Source organism: Nipponia nippon, unplaced genomic scaffold (genome assembly GCF_047370975.1).
Source record: "Nipponia nippon isolate SJK-2023a ecotype South Korea unplaced genomic scaffold, ASM4737097v1 scaffold_3, whole genome shotgun sequence".
Taxonomy (NCBI): domain Eukaryota; kingdom Metazoa; phylum Chordata; class Aves; order Pelecaniformes; family Threskiornithidae; genus Nipponia; species Nipponia nippon.
This window is the reverse complement of record NW_028262347.1, coordinates 25,692,555-25,712,778: the sequence shown is the minus strand read 5'-3', so window position 1 is coordinate 25,712,778 and position 20,224 is coordinate 25,692,555. Positions and strand designations below refer to the sequence as shown.

Genomic DNA, 20,224 nt, shown 5'->3' with positions numbered 1-20,224 from the left:
CTGCGGCAAAAAGAAAACATCCTGAGTGGGACTCGAGCAAGTCTGAGCAGTCTTCCACTAGCCACTGGCCATCTCTAGCATGCCAGCGGAGCAGCTTCATCCCTCCTGCAGCTAGGGACCTACCATCCAGAGTCTGCTAAAGATTTTGCGGTCTTAGTTTGTGGGCCGCATGAGATTTCTACAGAGTCTACACGGCACACTTCGACAGTCATTCCTTTAAGAGATTGTGTTTTGTACTACATTTCTGTAACTGTATGCTGATGTCTCAGTAACTTCCATTTTTCTCATTTATTCAATAAGAAACTAACAAAGGATTTTTCTAACTGCATATTAAAACGTGAAATTCGCTACAAGTAGTTCTGTCATTTCACAGAAAATGTACGTCTGACTCTTTCCCCATAATATCATTTTATTTGCATTTATCTTTACATTTATATGCCAAATGTGGAAAAAGAAAGTATATTTTAGATTATGATCTATATTCTACAATGTAAACGTTTCTCAGGTGACTACTTCAGTCAGTTAATTTACATTCTAAGCCATCTACATTTTGTCTCACATCTACATCCATCTTTTTTTTTTTTTTTTCACTTTGTTTCCCTGGTATCCAGCCTTCCTACGAACCAGCAGGTATGACTTTCTTCTTTGACTTTCTATCAAGTAAGAATTCTGAGCGGAATTGTTTTATTCATTCATGCTATGTTCAAGTGAGCATATGGAAAATCATCTACTCTACCTTCTTTATTTTTAACTTGTAGCACATTTGAAATAATCTTTCCCAAAGTTAGCCTATAAAGCTGAGGACGTTGTGTACACCGTTACTACAAGTTCCCAATGCTTATGGAAGAGAATATGGGAAAAAGAAAATGGAAGATAATTAAGGGCTACCAAGTTCATTCCTCTGCCAGAGGAGACCATGCACAACCTTAGAGAAAGAAAAGAGAAAAGAGCTGAACCTGTTTCACTCAATATTTCAGAGAACTGCAAAAGACACCTCTCAAAATGGGTAATGTTCAGCTGGGAGAATTTTTCCTGCCACTATCTACGATGATTATTTAAACCTTGTTTGAATCACTGCAACCGAGATTTATTTGACTTTCATAGGTCAGCTTCAGAGTCAATGGATGCAGCTGATGTTTTGCTCACACACTCCTGCGAGTACCCTGCCTGGTCTTTTTCAAGTGTCACCACTGCATTCCCTTTTTATAACACTGTGCATTCAATTTCCTTTTATGCTGTTAACAGGTCCTACAGCAATTTCTTTCAGTTTTACATTGTATTCCTCCCATTCTCAGACCAGCACTCTGGGGTTCAGTCATTGCTCTTCTCTTGACATACTTTTGCAGGGTAATAATGTTCACTTCCAAGCTTAATTTTTCATTTCTCCCTAACTTTCCTCTTGGTCCTTGACCCTTCTTTAGTCACATCCCTCTGCACGTGTCTCAGATATCTCACGATACCTTTATGCCATCATAAGGCTTTAACGGGAACAAAGAATGTTTCTTCTGGTCATTCTTAATAATGCCACTACCTTTGCTGCATCCAAACATGAAAGAATCATCTGTTTTCTTACTCATGCCATGTCCCTTAAAAATGATGTCCTACTTCTTTTTTGGAGTATTTTCAAGAGATGGCAGGGGCAACACAGCCTCCCAGTTTTTCCAAAAGCAAACAGAGAAGTGCCTTCATTCACGCTAGAGTTTGGAGGAACTGTGCCTCTCCATGTGCCTCTTCCCAGCCGGGCTGCGGCAGTGAAAGCTTCTTATGATACTCTCCTTGAACCATTGTTTCTTATTTCCCAGCAGCCTCCTGTTCACCGAGTTCCTGTTTTACCAGTTCTGTCTTCTTCACCCACCAAAACACAGGTGACAAGATTTTCTGTCTTCCAGTACATTGACCAGAACCTCTATGATTGACATCAGCTTCTTCAATCTCCTGTATCCACAGAAGGTGCCATGGAATAACACACTTGGAATTTACGTGCAAAGCAAACCAGGTGTACGGGCACAGAAAGCCTACCGCCATAACCAGGGCGTTCCCATCGCCACCGGGAGCCTACTTCTTCTGAGCAAGGCTACTCAGGGTGCCAGGCTGCAGTGGGAAGGCTGGCTGACAGCGCTGCTCATTCACCTGAACTTCGGTTTTCTAAGAGCCTCTTCTTTTAATCCCCCAGGTGATATTTAACCAATATAATTTAGCCTGCCCGTTCACAGATCTCACTGGGCAAGGGGTTTAGATCCTGTGACACTTCCCCCCCCAAAGGATGATAACTACCTTCACCTGAGAAGAGCTTTAAACCTTTCACAAGAGCCATTCATTTCAACCACAAATAGCAAACTGCTTTTGCCATTTTGGCACATTACGTAACGAAGAGCCAAATCCTGTTCCCAGAGAAACCAGTTAAGGTGAAAAATAGCAAAGCTAAGCTTGGGTGGTTCAGGGAGCCATGATGGCATCATTATTATGACTGTTTTCTTGCATCTCTCTTTCTATTTTTTTTCCCTTTAGCTAGTGAATCCTGAAAGTTGTGGGACACCAGTTGCAATTCTGGTGTCCATGAGTTGAAACACTTCTGACTTTACAGTCTTGGATGAACTTAATGAGAAAATATTTTGAAGAAATCAAGGTCACCATTGACAACAGGTGCTTCTTATTCCATATTTGTATGGATAACAAGAATGTTCAGAGTTAAACAACACAGAATTAAACGGAAAAAAATCTGAAATGGCTCTCTGTCTCTTACCTAAGGGTATTAACTAAGATCTGAAAAGGAGTTAGGAGGAAACTTTCTTTTATGGCAGGTTAACCCATAACTGCCTGTTGCAAGGTATTTTACACCTCGCCCAGAAGCATTTGACATTGTCCAGTGCAAATGACTGAAGACTGGACTGGAGGGATTGGCTTTTCTATTGATACTTATCCTGGAGTATGAAAGATTAGAAAATGTTATCATCTAATATATTGATTATTGTTTTCCAATTGAACCTAGTAATCACATGCGCGTAAAAAAGAAAATAGTTACTTTTTAGGAGAGTGGAAAAGTGGAGAAAGAACGCTACTGGGATTATTAAGGTAAAACAAAAAAAAATCAGTAATATGACAAACAGTAATTTATTAGGAATACCACACAGCATTGCTGCACAGCTAGCAGTAATCTGTTAAAATTCCTTGGAACAATCTTAATCGTCACTGAGTCCAGAATGGATGACAATTATTAGTGCACATATAATTAACATGACAGGTTTAAATAAATTGTTTTTCTCCTGAAATTTGCTGCAACTGTGAAAAAAAAACCCCTCCCAACCTAAAACTACGTAAGTTCACAACTTTATTCCACATTTTTTAACTTTTAGGGTGATCTATACTTATCCATGTTAAGACTTAATAACTTTTTTCTCTTTACTATGCAGTCTAACACAAACACATTTTATTTACCTTCACTATCTTGATGAGAGTCTTCAGCTGGTAGATGTGAAGCTGAAGGTCTAATCTATCAGCCAACCACATGCATATGACTTTCATGGAGCTGCTATACCATTGCTGAAAGGAAGGATAAAAAAAAACCAACACAACACCAAACAACCCTGCAGTATTCATTTAACAGATTTGGTAATGAGAGGTAATGAAACACTTTGAAATGATCACAGATCAGCACTTGAAGTCAACAATGATATAATTTCCTGGTAAGAGAATGGTATGGGTCAGTAGGAAATCAAATAACTTGACCTAGACTGTTCTTTACATGAATTAGCAACTGCCATTTTATCTTTCAGTTACAACATTTTCCAGCAAAACAGCGTTAGGCACTTGGCTATCTGTCAGTAAGAATGGATATTAAATACACAATTACATGAGAGAATTGACAGCTAAAACAGCCAGGGAAAAAACAGCCAGGGTATCTTGAGACAGAATTTGCAGTACCTAGATTTTCCAATCCAAACAGGAAAACAGCATCAAACATAGAATATGGTATCTGTCTTGCTTTTTTTCTTTTAAATCACTTCTTCATTAAGTGGAAAAACTCAGAAATTCATGGAAACTGTATTTAAGTACGATCAAAACACCACTCCACCCCTCCCAAAATAACCACGTTAAGGTTTTGTTCTACGTTAATTACTAATTATAATTACAGCCTACCTTATTTCCTTTTTATGTCTTAGGCATGGGTATGTTTTCACTCAAAGCTTCACGAACGGATGGGGTAAGAATAAGCTCTCTGCTGTTGGTGTCTATGTTACCGTAAAAAAAAGCTCAGATCCAAATAGCTACTATAATAGTTCTTTCACATTAACTGGATTAAAAGAGATTTTACTAAATATGGTTGTAGCAGTTTTCCTTCCCCTCCTGTAAAATACCAACCAGATGTCATTTAGTCAAACTGTAAAAAGGAAGGGATTTTTTTTTTTTTTTTTTTTCATTTTAGTAGCGAGAGATTAAAAGAGGTTGTGTCGTAGCTCTGTTTCTAGTCTCCTTCCCCACAGGGAAGAGGCTTAAATTCCTTTCTTATGTGATTTCCTCTGTCTTTACAAAATACACAGAGCTGCAAAGAGAGGAAACACTGCGCGTATTTTAAAATGCAGCATGTTAGGCAAGGTATACATAGTAAAGTAATTCAAAGGAAGGATCTAACATGTCTCATTAGCCACCTCTACATTAACGAATAAAATAAAATATATATTGAAAAAATGAAGCCGAGTTACTGGCTACTGGAGGTAACAAAAGACAGAAATATTCTTTCATCCAAATGTAAGCTCTCTGGAAAAAGCTTTGGAGACATACAGTAAATATAGGTAAATACTTTTTCCTTACAGGTAACAGTCTCATCTCATTGTAACTATCAGTTTTCAGGTAAGTTTGAAATCAGATTTTCATATAATAAAGGTTTCAATTTATTTTGTTTAATGTGTTCAAATGTATTTTAATTACAAATCATTGGAAAGAAATTACTTCTACATTTTTTAGAGTTTCTCCTATTAACTTACTATTTTACAGAAGTGAACAAACCCACCACAAAATGTAGATAGGTGCACATTTCATAAAAGTAGTTCGATTTATTCAATAATATGTGGGACGGATTGGGTATCCATAAAATACTGTTTTTTATCACTGAATGACACTCTTATACTGTTTACGTTATCTCACCCCAAACACGCATGCTGGTTTGGATTTCCTTTATAACGTAAAATATTTTTAATGTGACAGAGTTGTTACTAAGCGGCAGCTGTAAACTACATGACAGGTGTTGTATGCATACAGATGTTTAGAAAATAAAATACAGTTGAGCTTATTCACTCGGGGAACACTATTGATCTAATAAACGTAAAAATTCATATGCTAAGCGTTCTACCCAGAATATCTATTTGCAGTAAGATGAGCCCAATTATTATATTATCACTCAGACTCCACAGTTGTTAATCTTCAACATAATCATAGTACAGAGCAGGATTTTAGTAGCAGATTTTTCTCAAAACTGATGTTCTTCCATAAAAAAAATCCAGTAACGCATCCACGATACATTTGGTTTGCAGAAAGCAGAAAGGGCTCAAACTTGCTCACACGAGCAAACTACAGAGAGGATCGGAAATCCTGTGATTGGTTTCCCCATGCAACACCACTGAATGGTGCCAGATCACTGAGAACAGACCCAGCCCCAGTTTTCTGGCAAAACGTGTTTCAAAGCCCAGCCAGATATAACTTAATTAGATGGATGCAGTAAAAATTAGACTCTCCAGCCATATCTATGATATGCTTACATGCACTGAAAACAAAGGCAAGAAATTGGAGGGAATTATAATATGCTTTCCTGGCTAGTTTTGATACGTTCAACTTTCAGTAGAAATGTTTCATTTGGTGATTGTGAAATGATACTACGACACTTGCTCCTCTGTCAACATACACTGTTCAGAAAAAATACGACTGCTATTATATTAGACAAAGAGGTATTCTTATTTTGAATTGTCACAGTATTTTTAATAAAAATCACATCCAGTATATTTTTAGAGTCCTCCTAGAGGTACTTGCGGATAGGATTCCTGTTTGCTATTGGCCTTACACCCACTAGTTTTGAGTACTTAGTATAGGCTGAAGCTGCATAAACATAAATCTGCTGGACTTCCTAAGAAGAAAAGTAAATATTTCCCTATCGCTTCTTTTGGAGCCTGTTAAAATGCACAGCCCTGCAAATGCCTCTCAGAGGCGGAATCCAAGGCCACACATTTTGACAACCGTGAGCATGTTACAGAGGCAGGGATGCATCTACTGTGACTTACAGGAACCTACTGCAAGCTCAAAAGCTTCAGCGATTAGATAATGGTCCGGAGATTACACAGTTTTTAAGTAATAATACTACTAATAAAAAAAAGTCCTGCTAACCGGTTTTAAGAAAAAGTCACTTTCCCGCTAGCAACAATAGCACCGCACGGACAACGCGACGCTTGCAGATGTCAATGATATGGTATTAGTGCCATATTCTTTGCTGTCGTCTATGCAAGAATAAAGAAGAGTAAGTGTTTATTATATATTTTTTTCACATCAGCACATAACAGCAGCCAACCACTTTAACAAAAATATGTTTGCCTCCCTGTTCCCCCCCCCCCCCCCCCTTCTTATTCATAGCTCATCCAGCTCCTGTAAGGGCATGCATTACTCACTTCATTTTCCTGAGATATCTCTTTTAAAGTAAAAAATAAGAGAAAAGGAAAGGCTAGGGTTGACTCTGTGAGACCCCTGTATTTATTCACACTTATTGTGCATGACTGTAGACTGGTAAATCATATTAGCAGCCTGTCTCCCCATCAAGCTGCTACTTGCTTTCCAGCCCTGGGAAGGTTCAACAAATCAACAGGAGCACGGAAAACAGAACATCAGTCTAATCTAGTGTTTAAGGTGAAGTTTTCAAACCCAATCTAAGAAGATCTTTAGAGCAAGCAACAAGCTGAAGGGCTCAGAAGGTGGTATTGACAATGAAAGAGTGTTGAAATATTGAGAAGCGCAGCACTTGTGCATTTTTAATAACAAGAGGGTCAACAAGGACACAGCTCCCTCAGTGCCAATAGTTGCCACACCAGGGCTATAAACGCTCTCAGTTCATCAGATTTCTTAAACAGTTCATCAGCTTTCTTAAACACCCTAAACCCCCTCAGCGGACCTTTAGTCTTAAATTAACAAACCAAAGCAATGAAAGAGGGTGCAGCTTGAATGGCCAGCATTGATCCCCAACGGGGCTCGGCGCGGCTACAGGCACTGAAAAACTCGCTCCATTGTCGGGAGGAATTGACAAACCTCCTCGCCTAAATAGTCCAGCTGAGGCGGGCTGGAGGCACGCAGCTGTAAAGGGCTCCCCTCGCCCCGCTCCCAGCGCTCACAATGCGCCAGGCATGAGCTCTTTGTCAGGCCCAGACTCTGCAATTTTCTAACAAGGATTAAAGTTGTTTCTCGGCAGGGCCAGTGAAAAGCGATTTAGCAACATACCGTGCTTTCTTCAGGCAAGTTAAAGAGAAGTAGTTAAGGAATTTCATTATTCTGTTGACCGGTGGAAATACAAAACAAATATATTAAATATTCACCATCTTTCTGGGTGCCTGAGCTATAAGATTTGCAGAACGGTTCAATTAAATATAACACTTATTGGCTGAAAGCAAGCACTTCAGATTTATTTTTGAAGTTTTATAAAAAGGTGCAGCTGTTTGCCACCTGGAAGGAGGCTCAATACATACTAATACACAATGCTTTAGTCCTTCTAGGGCTGGTGTCCCTCACGCCTGAGACACAAGACCCCGTCGAGTTTCTCTGTCTTGCCTGCTCTTGATAAATGGGCACTGTCAAAATGCTTTTTCTGCTGAATATGGCAGGGGGAACGGCTTTGCTAGGAACTGCATTTTATCTTCTTACCGAAGCCTTTATCGCACTATTGATCAGGAATTGAGTCGCTCAGACGACAACGGCATGTTTTCACTTCCTCCGGCTCTACTTTTCCTACCAGGAACGAGAACAGAAAGTATTCTCACTGAAGAGACTGAACATCAAAGGCAGCATAAGCTAAAATGCCCAAGAGATACTATGAGCATATTCAATATTAAATGCTCAAATGCCCAGTTTTTATGGCAAGGCAATGCTATTGCATTGTGTCAAGATTTTGGTAGCTAGCATTAGTAGTGTGCCAAGGGACTTTTAGAACATTTAAAAAAAAAATGTTAAATGATGAAAGAATACAGTTAGTCCTTAAAAATGCAAACAGCAAAAGTTAGAAAAAAGTTCCTGATGTAAGTTTCATAATTTATTTCCCTCTTTATAAAATATGAATAATCATACTGACTTCCTTTGTTGAATGTTAATGATAGTGAGGGCAACAAGTGTTATTTGTCGTGTCTTTGAAAACACTCGGGGGTTTAGAAGTTATAGCTATATTTTCAAGTTTAGGTATAGACATCACCCACTTAAATGAGGATTTTCACCTGAGCAGTGACGAGTTCATATGCTCTTCTGAAGGCTGGAAAGCCTTGGTAACTCTTAAAAAAACCCAAACCTGGGGAAGGATTTCTCAACCTGTGGGCCACCACAATGTATCAGAAGGTATGTACACACAGGAACACCAAAGTAAGAAATCAAGTCAGAAAACGTAATTAACATTCAAAATATCTTTACATTTTTGCAGAAATGAAAAATACTTAGTTGCAAACTAAAAGCAACAATGAAGCAACTTTGCATAAGATGTTTATGCTTTTCCCACAGGTTTAGGTAGCCTTTTGATTAAGAAAGCCTGACAAACCTTTGAAGGTTGAGGCAACTGTAGGTCGACATAAACAGAAAATTCAATATATCAATGCGCAGAAATTGTTTGTACTCTCTTCCCAGCCTATCAATTCTCATTCCTCACACGGGCAATTTATGAACTGGTTAAAATAACAATTTCTTCTAATGGAGGGAGACCAGAACTTGTTGACTAGTGATGTAGTGCCCTCCCACCACTCTCTCCTGTATTTTCACTCCCCTGAGAGGAACAGATTATCTCCCCAGTGACTTTCCTTTTCTAGATTGCACTGGTCATAGATGTGCACCAGTCTGTGAGGCACTTCCAGTTGCACTTCCAATGACAATAACTGTGTCGGTGACCAGGAAAATGAAGGAACAGAAGCTAGGGAAACCTGAGAGAAGAGAAAGCTCTCATGCAGGGGTTTTCCCATCCCACTATCATCTCCACGTGGCTTCATGGTGACAGCCACTGCCCTTCTGCGACACACCATCCAGCCCCACAAGGATGTGGTTTCTCATACATAGCCTCGCAGTGCCACAACATAAAATGTTCTGCTAGGTTTGACTCTGAGCACCCAAGTTTACAGTGCCATCCCTGAAAAAATATTCTCACCAAAATCCAGAATTTTGCCTTTGTAGGAAGTCCATGCAAACATGATTTTTTTTTTTTTTGTGCATGTCTGTCTCAACATTATTGTTCTGAATCAACAGAGAACTTCATGTTATTGAGATATGCTTCTACAGCAGAGACAGTAAGATTCAGTTGGCAGAAATGGTCAGTTAGCTGGCCTCTGACTGTAGAAACAGAAATGATAACATCTCCAGATACAAATTTTCAAATACACTTGTAGCCTCGCTATTCTTACAGCTACCCTACCTAATGCTTCTGGCTGTCTGGGTTTTGGGAAGATAGTAATCCTTCTGTTTAGGACGTCAAAGAAGTTTGTATTATTTCTCTGAAACATGAAAAATTTCTCCACCTTTTGATTCAAAGCACTGCTATGACTGGAGAAAAAATTTTATGTGGCATAAATTTCGTAGCAAAATGAATATGGGGGAAACAGCTGACATTATGACTGTGCTGAGTTAGAGCTGTATATCCATTTTATGGGCACCGATGGAGCCCTGCTTCACCTGTGTGCTCACATCCTGTTTATTTACTGTATCAGGACACACTACTTCTATTGTTATTTAAAACCTATAAAATACAATCAATACAAATATTAAAACTGAAAGGGTACTTTCATGTACTTTAGCTTTCATCCAACAATAGTATATACCCTTTAATATGCAGACATCAGACCTGGAAGGCTTGGGGGGCTTACTTTCACATTTTCTTAAATGTTCACAAAGTTCAAGGAGAATACTATTGGTTTTGGGGGTCACCATGATGCCATTACATTTATTCATAGAATCATAGAATCACAGAATCGTTAAGGTTGGAAAAGACCCTTAAGATCATAGAGTCCAACCGTTAACCTAGCACTGCCAAGTCCACCACTAAACCATGTCCTCAAGCACCACATCTACCTGTCTTTTAAATACCTCCAGGGATGGAGACTCAACCACTTCCCTGGGCAGCCTGTTCCAGTGCCTGACTACCCTTTCGGTGAAGAAGTTTTTCCTAATATCCAACCTGAACTTCCCCTGGTGCAGGTTGAGGCTGTTTCCTCTCGTCCTATCGCTTGTTACTTGGCAGAAGAGACCAACCCCCACCTCGCTACAACCTCCTTTCAGGTAGTTGTAGAGAGCAATAAGGTCTCCCCTCAGCCTCCTCTTCTCCAGGCTAAACAACCCCAGCTCCCTCAGCCGCTCCTCCTAAGACTTGTGCTCTAGACCCTTCACCAGCTTCGCTGCCCTTCTTTGGACACATTCCAGCACCTCGATGTCCTTCTTGGAGTGAGGGGCCCAAAACTGAACACAGTACTCGAGGTGTGGCCTCACCAGTGCCGAGTACAGGGGCACTATCACCTCCCTGGTCCTGCTGGCCACACTATTCCTGATACGGGCCAGGATGCCATTGGCCCTCTTGGCCACCTGAGCACACTGCTGGCTCCTGTTCAGGCAGCTGTCAACCAACACCCCCAGGTCCTTTTCCTCCAGGCAGCTCTCCAGCCACTCCTCCCCCAGCCTGTAGCGTTGCCTGGGGTTGTTGTGACCCAAGTGCAGGACCTGGCACTTGGCCTTGTTGAATCTCATACAGCTGGCCTCTGCCCAATGATTCAGCCTGTCCAGGTCCCTCTGCAGAGCCTCCCTTTGGCAATTTTTTTTTCCCTAGAAATTTTCATTTAAGAAAAACTGAAAGGAATGAAGATCAAACTACGCACGAGTGGAAAATCCATGGCGTTAGCTTTGTTGGAACGATGGGGCTAGCGGGCAGTACAAACAAATGAAGCCTTTTCCCTACACCAAAAATCAGACTTTTAAAAGCCGTTCATCTGGAAAATGCAAATGATTAAATCAATATTAAGTGTCATATGAAAAAAACTCTATCTCTGCTCCCCATTTCACTGCAGTTCGTTTCCACATTTTCATTCATGGACCTGTCCAAACGTCTCCCTATTGCTGTATCACACACTTCTGCTGCAATGCGCTCAAGCCCTGTGTTCCCTCACATGCTCCTACTTTGCACAGAGCCCCCGACACACACCTCTTCCACCCCACCAGCATCTTACACTTCCAATGCTTGGCACCACTTATCAGGGCAACTACCTGGAAACGTCTCAGGCTTCCAACCAGCTTCCACGTTTTGCTTCCTCCTCTAGGCCTGAAATGCTAAGCCAAGTTTTGAACTTTGGCTTGGGAACGTGCAAAAATTTTCACAGCCTCAATAACAGCTACGTATACCAGGAAAGGAGAAGTGAGAAAGAAACCACATACTACTGTCTGCTTCAACACTCATACTTTTTGCGATAAAGGCATCAGGACCAAGGTTTCTTTAGCTTGGTCATTTGAAATTGCAGACTCTGTTTGGGTACAAACCACTTTTTTTTTCTTTCTCCCCCCTTTTTTTTCTTTTTTTTTTTTTTGTGTGCGTGTATGTGATTGTAGCAGATTTATTAACTTGCCTCTTGCACTCTTACTTGGCCAAGGAAGAAAGCTTTTCTTCCTTCCAGTCGGACTCTTCCTTTGGTTTCCTTCTGCCTTTTCTGTGCCATTACTCCAACAAACCTCTCAGGGAGCTCAAAAAACATTTTGTTTTTCTTAAGAATGACGAATTGATGAAACAAACACTTCAGTCTCTAGTCAGTCTCTTCCCTGCCTATTTGAATGAAGGATTCCCACTGTCACTCCCAAAGCAACTGGCAGAAAAGAGAAAGGAGCTCAAGGGAACCTTGACAGAAAGACCCCGTTCAGCAGGACTCATGATGACAAACAAGTGAACAGTTGCTGGATGAGATATTTTGGTGATACAAGGAAACACACTAGGCAGGCTAGCTTTCAGAAATCAATAATGAGAAGAAAACAGAGAACAGGTCTCATTCAAAAGCTTATTAAGCATCTTTGAAACTTCTAAGCAAAAAGGATATTGTTCTGAAATAACAACATCTAACATATGAAAAGCTTATCTTTTAGGAGGAAAGTAAATTTTTCGTATTTCAGGCTTATAATTAGAAGCTGGCTAGTTGCGATGGAACTTCTGCCAATTCACAAATAAATACTCACTTTTAATACAAAATATACAGTACTTATCTCTGCCTGCATTGTATATTGGTTGCTAAACAGCAATTTACAATATTTATGCTACTTTATAATGTTTGTGACCTTTGTTTTTTTCTGGCTTCTTCACATATGGTAGATGCACTGGGAAACTGGAAATAACTTCCTTCCCTATCTGGACATATGTAACGTTGCTGTTCTGATTTTAAACACTAGGTACTAACGTAACGCTCATGACCGTGAGAGACTAACAGCACAAACAGTTTCCCTACTCCACTCTGAATAGGCGGTGCATCTGTGAACAGTACTTCCACAGGTTATTCTGGTGCTACAACTCTCCAGAGCAAACACTGTCAGTCCTGCTACGCTGCGTGTTGTGTTGCAGTTTGGGTGTATCTGCAAACATTCTCCATGGCACAGAATGGGGAACATCACTTGAGTGACCTTGAAATGAAAGCCAGCGTGGACCCTCAAAATAAACAAACGAACATAACGCAAAATGACCAAGTTGTTACTCGCTGTAACACTAGCCTCTTGCTATCAGGCTCTAGTTTTGCAAACTTTATGAATGTGCGTAGCTGCACAAATGCTAAGCAGTCTTCCTAAGTGCATGTGTAACATTAGTAAGGTGCAGGTTCACTCTGCCTGTAAGGCATGTAACTGAGACACCTACTTTGCTTTTGCTGTCATCTGGGACTCCCTGGGGACTCCCTGGACTGAGGCATCAGCCAAGGGTGATTCAGGGAGGTGGCAGAGTACTCCTCTGAGCTGCATCTCTCCCTTAAGGCGAGTATACTCTCAAGATCTCTACCTTGTATCAAAAGTGAGGTGGACCAAAGCTGGGCCAAAGTCTGTGTTGTAGCTTTTAGGTACTGACTCACATTAGTAGCTCTTGTCCCAGAGTCTTCTATTTAGATGCCCTGCTCCATGTGGAACGAGGTCAAGTACATATTTTAATTAGAGTATTTAAAACATCCTGGGTTCCTCTGCGTGAATATTTACAGGCAGCCCATTTCTTTCCACCTCAGCAATCTTGACTCATCCTCTGCTTACTCTGTACGCTATTGTAGTGGCATACGACAGGGCTGGATGCAGCTGTGAAGTTGATAGGGAGTTGCACAGTGGTGTAGCCACTCCTCTCCTAGGCAGCATCGACTGGGCACCACACTGAGCAGCGCTAATGTGGAGCAGAGGTCCAGCCTCCTGCCTCCCTCTTGCTTCTCTCCTCCCCTCATCTCTTTGGAGACAGTATCCTTGGATTGGGCAGGTGCCTGTTCGCTCCTTTCCATCTCTGACCCTATTACCCGTGTGCACTCTTTCAGCTATGCAGATTTTACAGCTGCGTGACTTTTTTTTCCTGAAGCTGATTGTTCATTATTTGCACGGTTTTTCTTGCACTCTGTAAACACTTTTAGTACAGTGCAAATACAAAGGATAGTCAATGCTGTGTAAATTAAGAAAATACACAATGAAACACTTGAAAATGATTTCAAGGAAATAATCTCTATACAGATCAACACTTTTGCACGTTTAAATCAGCACTACAGCTTCAGTTCCCCATGACCAAACAGGTTATGAAGCTCTTTCCATTGATGAATCACTGACGCTGCCAGAGCACTCTGCAGCATCCTCACCTGGTACGATTTACAACACAGCAACTTCTTTCTGTTACTCCAGACTCATTACAGTAAAACTACATTATTCTTACGCTTTCTGGCACTATTTTTCTTGTAGTATGATCAACAATGTGGTTGTGTGTCTATTTGTGAACACTTATGTGGAGTTTAGCTTGATTTTCCTTTTTAAGCTAAGCTTGACCCAAATGAAATACAAGTATAAATATCAAACCCGCAAGTAAGGTTTGAGAAACCACAAGGTTCTCCTGCTGTTTATACGTGTGTGAATTACAGTACATCAAGAAATCAATATTCCCTAGATGGTGCTTGTGCCTGGCACTTCATGGTGAACAAACATTAGATAAGACAATATAAATGGTACAATCCTTATTGATTTCTCTTGACTGCGTAGAATGTGAAAGCTGCAGCCGCAGTTAACACTTACTGACAGACTCATCTAAAGTTTCAGTGCTATTTTATATTTTTATAGTTGTCCATGCTCAATTGATTCCATTAAGTTGCTAGACACATTTCAAGCCATCTAGATAAGAAAAAAAAATGCAGTGCCTGGAATGAGATGCTGCTACTTTGTGCCTAGCAGGATAAAAAGGTTAAAGGACTAAATTGTGCCTGGATGTTGGAAGGAGCTTTCTTTTATTTGATAGAATTTTTTATTGTTTTTAGTGACGGATAGATGCATTTAACTAAATGAACGAACAGTATAGACCAGAAATGTCTATGGGGAAGCTGTACCGGGAGCTCCTGATGTTCTAGCCCCTCCCCAAACAAACAAGCAAAAAAACCTTGTAGTTTCACACCCGACTGATAAAATTTCCTCAGAAAAAAAATCAGATTGGCTTTAAAATCTCGAGTTTGGGATTTTTTTCCATTTGTCTTCCTCTTTTGATTCATGATGCACATTTTAAATTGCCTTTTTATAGCTATTTATATATTGTTATTGTTTCAAAAAAAGTGAGCTTCTCACAGAAGTCTGGGAAAGTAAGGGGTAGGACAGAGTAAGAAATTCTGAATATCAGGACATGGTATTAAGTGCCCCAAAAAATAATTCTCTACTTCTTTTTTATACCCAAAGAGCTCTTTTAGCAAGATATCAGAATATCTATTTCATAGTTTCTTACTCCCCCTCTGGGAAGATTTAAATAATATGATTAAATTAGTCTGAAAAAGGTGACAGACATCCGTTCCGTGAATACTAAATGCAGACTGGACTATGAGATAGATACATAATGTCTTGAGAAAACCCTTTTTATATTTTTTTTGACTGTTTGATTCCCAACAAGATGGAAATTCAGAAATTAAAAATGACATGAAAAATGAAGAAGTGGGGAAATGTATCATCATATCAAAAACATACCAAAACCAGCCACTGGGTTATGGTTTCCTCTAGAGAAAACACTCTCAGCTACAGTGTAAAACAGCTTACGAAGTGCTGAATATTCTGATCCCGAAGCAGCGAACTCTGAAGCACATGCTTTGCTTTAACTGTGTTGTGGTCCTATTGATTTCAACAGTACTGAGCTTTGCTGGATTGATAGCAGCATAATCAGCACCCTCCAAGAGCGGGCACTCCTTTTCTCAGCATATTCCAGAAAAAAAACCAACCAAACAAACAAAAAAAGAAAACTTATATACTGTATGAAATCAGATGGAAGTTACATTTTTCAGCTTTCGAATGAACTGTTGTTCTTTTATAGAGATTTCGAACTCAAAAAATGAGGTGAATCTACTTGAAAACATCAGGAATAATTTAGTGAACTTTGAAAAGACTTTGAACAGTAAATTTGCAAGATGTTGCTTCCATCTTGCAGAAGAGTTTCATATATTTGAGCATGTTAATATAATTCACTTTTTTAGTCCACATTTGGTGACACTGCCTACAGCTTTCTGTAAAATTCTTTCTTTTACCAAAAAAGACAAACGAAACTGTTTTAAAATAACAGGAATGTCTTTAGATCCAGAGAAAACTGCAGAGTGGTTCTCATATCAAGAGTCTTCTATTTTCCCTATAAAATATTAGACATAATTAAAGGTGAGTTAAGACTTTGGTGAAAATCTAAAGAGCATCGGCAAATCTGAGCACTGCTCAGCTTTTCAATTGCTTTTCTACTTCTCAGTTCTTTTAAATGGTTTTCTATGGCAGGAACATTTTTCTTAATTAGTCACAGCTAATTAGTGTTCTGGCATAGACAAGTAATCAGAAATGTCAGAGCTGCAAGGCTACATCTCCCTAATCCTTTGATAATAATTTAGCCTCCTGGGAGGGCCTCAAGCTGCGGTAAGTAGTGGCTGACAATAAGGCAAAATTAGGTGGGCAGCAGACCATTAGGATAGAAAAATAAAAAGCACTACCAAATCCTGCTGAGCACCATCAGGCAACTAACTACACTGCCAGATGAGGTGCCTGTTTAAGCCTGTGTTGTTAATTAGCTGATTCTACCAGACCTGCCACATATGTCCAGGTGCATCATGCAAAGATGTGTATTTCTGGGTTTGCGCCAAAGGACAATTTTGCACTGTGATCAAATTTCAAGAATCTGAGAAAGAAGCCCACATACTTCTTGAAGATTATTCTGAGTTATCAAAGAAATAAGAAGATCAACAAGCTACAATCCATTTTTGTTGAGTCTCTTTTAAGTAATTAGGCATGGTCCTCTCATGTTTCTCAGAGGTTAATACAAACACAGCTTTTGATTCAAATGTGGCCTTTAACCAGTTCTACCTAGTCTCAACTTGCTGAACTTGCCTTGGCATATAATCTAGAGCAAAAAGTAGCCCTTTTGTCAAATCACACACTTGCAAATAATTACATAACAATGAAAGGGAAGATTACTTATTAAAATGAACGTGACAGGAAGCAATTTGAGAAGGAGGAAAAAAAAAATCACAATTGAAGTTTTCTAGAAAGACATTGTTGCCTACTAAATACTACAGTAATGGTGCTTTTGAGGTAGACATGGACAGCACAAGGAGCTGGTGCTACAGAAAACTCACATTTAAAATATGTGTTCCTTTAGCTGTGTAATACCAGCTGAAGACTCACTTGCCAAGGAGAAGCATTTGCACATTTTTAACACATTTTTTTGTAAAAGGTCAGAAAACTTTCAGAAGTGATGCAATCGAATAAAGCATTTGCTAAAAATGTACTTGCAGATATGATGGCAAACAGAAATGAATCCCATGAGTACTTCATATCTCCATTTAGGCATAAATGAAGCACGTGACATAGTAATCTTTGGAGAATAATTACTACCTCAAATAACCTCAAGTACATCACTGAACTTAAATCGTCCATCCCTGCTACTAATGGAAAATAATGGTTGTGATACGGCAACACTACTAGCATTTAATTCACATTCCAGACAAAACACAAGCATTTTTTTTGACAGAAAAAGAATATCACATTACATCTGAACTTTTGAAATACAAGAGTCAAAAGCAGCTACGTAAATCCGGAGTGCTTAAGCATTTGTACTGCTCATAAAGACATTCAGTCTTTCCGCGCTCCTGAGGAAGCTGGATGAGTTCCCTGCCACTCACATCCCTTACGCTGCTTGTTGAATTGCTACCCTGCTCGAGGCCACAACCCCGAGGACATCCACCTACCTGAGCAGTCCCTGTGAAGTCAACGGGACCACTCAGGCACACCACACCAGTTTAACACCCGTAAGAGGTGGACGATCAGGGCCAAAGTCAACGCCTGCTAACAGGTGCCACCTTGTACAAGATAACGAAGGGAGCTGTTTGCCAATGCCGACTTTTCCAGGATGCGCACTCTGACTGCTCTATGTGTTTATGGTACACTTGTGCACAGGATCCCCAGAAATTAGAGCCTAAAAAATTGGAAAACTTTTAAGTTGTATCAATGGTAAAACACTGATGCGTTAAAACTGTTCTCTTAAACCATTCTTTATTTCTCAAAGCAGTAATCAATTATGGCATAAAGATTTCATTGCATATATAGTCTTAATAAAAACTGGAATCGTCCATCTGTTTACACTATAAGTTTTTCACAACAGATCCAACACAAATATAACCTATAAGATAATGCTCTTAATGGCAAATAAACCAAGAAGGGTTTTGAAGGGAAAACGTTTGAAATGCAATTTTTCTGTGTTCAGGCAAGAACACCCGTATTTCACGTGCAATTAACAGGTACGAGAAAGTGAGAATCTACCCAAGTGGCACTTAGGAACTTTATATTACTACAGAAAGTAAGTATTGCACTGATGTTTTATGCAGTGTTTTATGCAAAATGACTTATTTTTTTAAATCTGCAGTTTGTTAGCAAAATCCAATTTTGTTTTGAAGGAAAAAGTTTTTAATTTAGAAGTCTAAGTTCATTTAAAATGCTCAGGAGTAGGAAGACTTATTAGTCCCATCTTAAAAATTTAGATAGAAATGTGATTCTAAGTCTAGTCAGTGATGATAACGTGGCATGTTTATGGATACAGCACTGCTTTTATTGAGGTTAATGGTAAAACTCTCATTGATTTTGATAGTGTAGAACCAGACCTCATGGGAATTTCATAGTTGGCTATTTTTTACATCTGTTAATTTTGTGATCAGATACACAGCACTGTTCTTTGACAGGCTGCACAAATGTTCTTACATCATCCATCAAGCAGATTATCTTTAAAAATAAGAGGGGCCTTAATCATAATTAATAATAGTTTAGATTTATTCTAGGTTTGTGTAACTCTATTTAAATACTTCATTTTCTCATTCACCAACTGCTACTTTTACAGCCTTTTTTTGAAAATAAGTATTTTTCAAACACCGGTTAAAAAAAAAAAGAAATTAAAGTGCAACTTTGTTTCTAAATCATTTTACTAAACATTATTTTAAAAACAAGTTATTGGTTTCAGTGATTAAACTTAAAAAAAAAAGTTTCAGTGGGTGATGCTTTTAATCATAATTAAAAATTGTAATCATTAAACAAACACTGTAGTGCCTGTCTTCATGATTTAGTTATTATACATTGAATCTACCTGAGTCACTGCAGAAGTAATGGTAGAAAAGTTTGCTTTATTTGAGTTTATTAGAGACACTTGTCCCAATGTAACTTCATTGTCTTAGTTTACTTCAGTGGAGTATGGGATTGGAAGGAATCACATGGATCGTTCATTGAATTAAGCCTATGGAAATCACGGACATTGAGCAGACACTTAGCCCAGAGCTACTGCAGACCATCCACGTGTACAACATACTACAAAACCTTTCTAGTGCTTTTTAAGATCTGCAGTGTTAAAAACATACAAACAAGCAAACAAGCAAAACCCCACACCTATAAGCTTCTACAGCATGAGAGTGGGAGAAAAACGTCCTGAGTTCCTGTGACAGGAAGGAATTTGATAGGTAAAATTCCCAGCTGATCTTAGGAAGAAGACCATGGCCCACACCACAAAGGAAGACAAAAAGTCCTAAGTGTCTCTGACAAACTGACCAAGCAAAAAACTCTGTGGCTCCAAATCTGGTGGTTAAGATTGAGAACAAGACGACGGCACACTGACCTTGTAGAGACCAGTGCTACCAGGGGCACCAAGCCATACTGTTCTGCGTGCTGTCTATACCCCTTCCAGAGGAGGTGAAGAATGAAATGCACCCAGAAGCCAAGTTATTCAGAGAAAAGGAAGGAAAAAAAATCCCACCTTGGTTCTGCTGCATGATCAGCAGAGGTACTGAAGCACAGCATGATTTAAATGGTTTAAAAATGGTGCAGAAAAAATTAGCAGCCCACTCTTCTTTCAAGTCCCTTGGAGATTTGAGCCTCTCTCATATGTAAGGATTCAAATCTCAAGCTTAAATTCCATTTGTCTGATTTTTTGCATTTTGTACAGCATGGTGGTGCTTTTCCAGGCTTATCAAGCACCACCATAAAACAACTCACATTTTTTATCTTCTCCTTAGTTTGAGACTTCTCAGATAGACAGAAGATTTTCCAACTTCTAGCCTTAGTGTATTTGTGACCCACTGGCAGACATTTCTACTTGTATCAATACTATTCTTCAATTTAAATGATCCTCTTTGATGTGTACATTACTTCTTATGATAGACATCACGTTCTCTTGATCACTTTAATAGCTGTCAGTATATAGCAGCCCTGAATCAAGTCAATGAAATCTGTGCATAAACAGTTTGTAAATACACATTTTTTGGATTAAAATAGCGTCTGAGGC

The 20,224-nt window shown here is 39.4% G+C and overlaps 1 protein-coding gene across 12 annotated transcripts in view; it reads right to left on the bottom strand.

Annotated features, from left to right (window-relative positions):
* Positions 1-20,224, bottom strand: part of CADPS2 (calcium dependent secretion activator 2) — a 324,205-nt gene that overhangs the window by 973 nt on the left and 303,008 nt on the right. For 11 of the 12 annotated variants that reach the window (XM_087764100.1, XM_087764101.1, XM_087764105.1 and 8 more), the window contains one exon: positions 3,436-3,540. In XM_087764100.1, the coding sequence (XP_087620226.1) occupies positions 3,436-3,540 (105 nt within the window). Of the gene's footprint in view, positions 1-3,435; positions 3,541-7,890; positions 7,975-20,224 lie in introns of those variants that run through there. The other variant, XR_015706229.1, reaches the window with a different exon arrangement.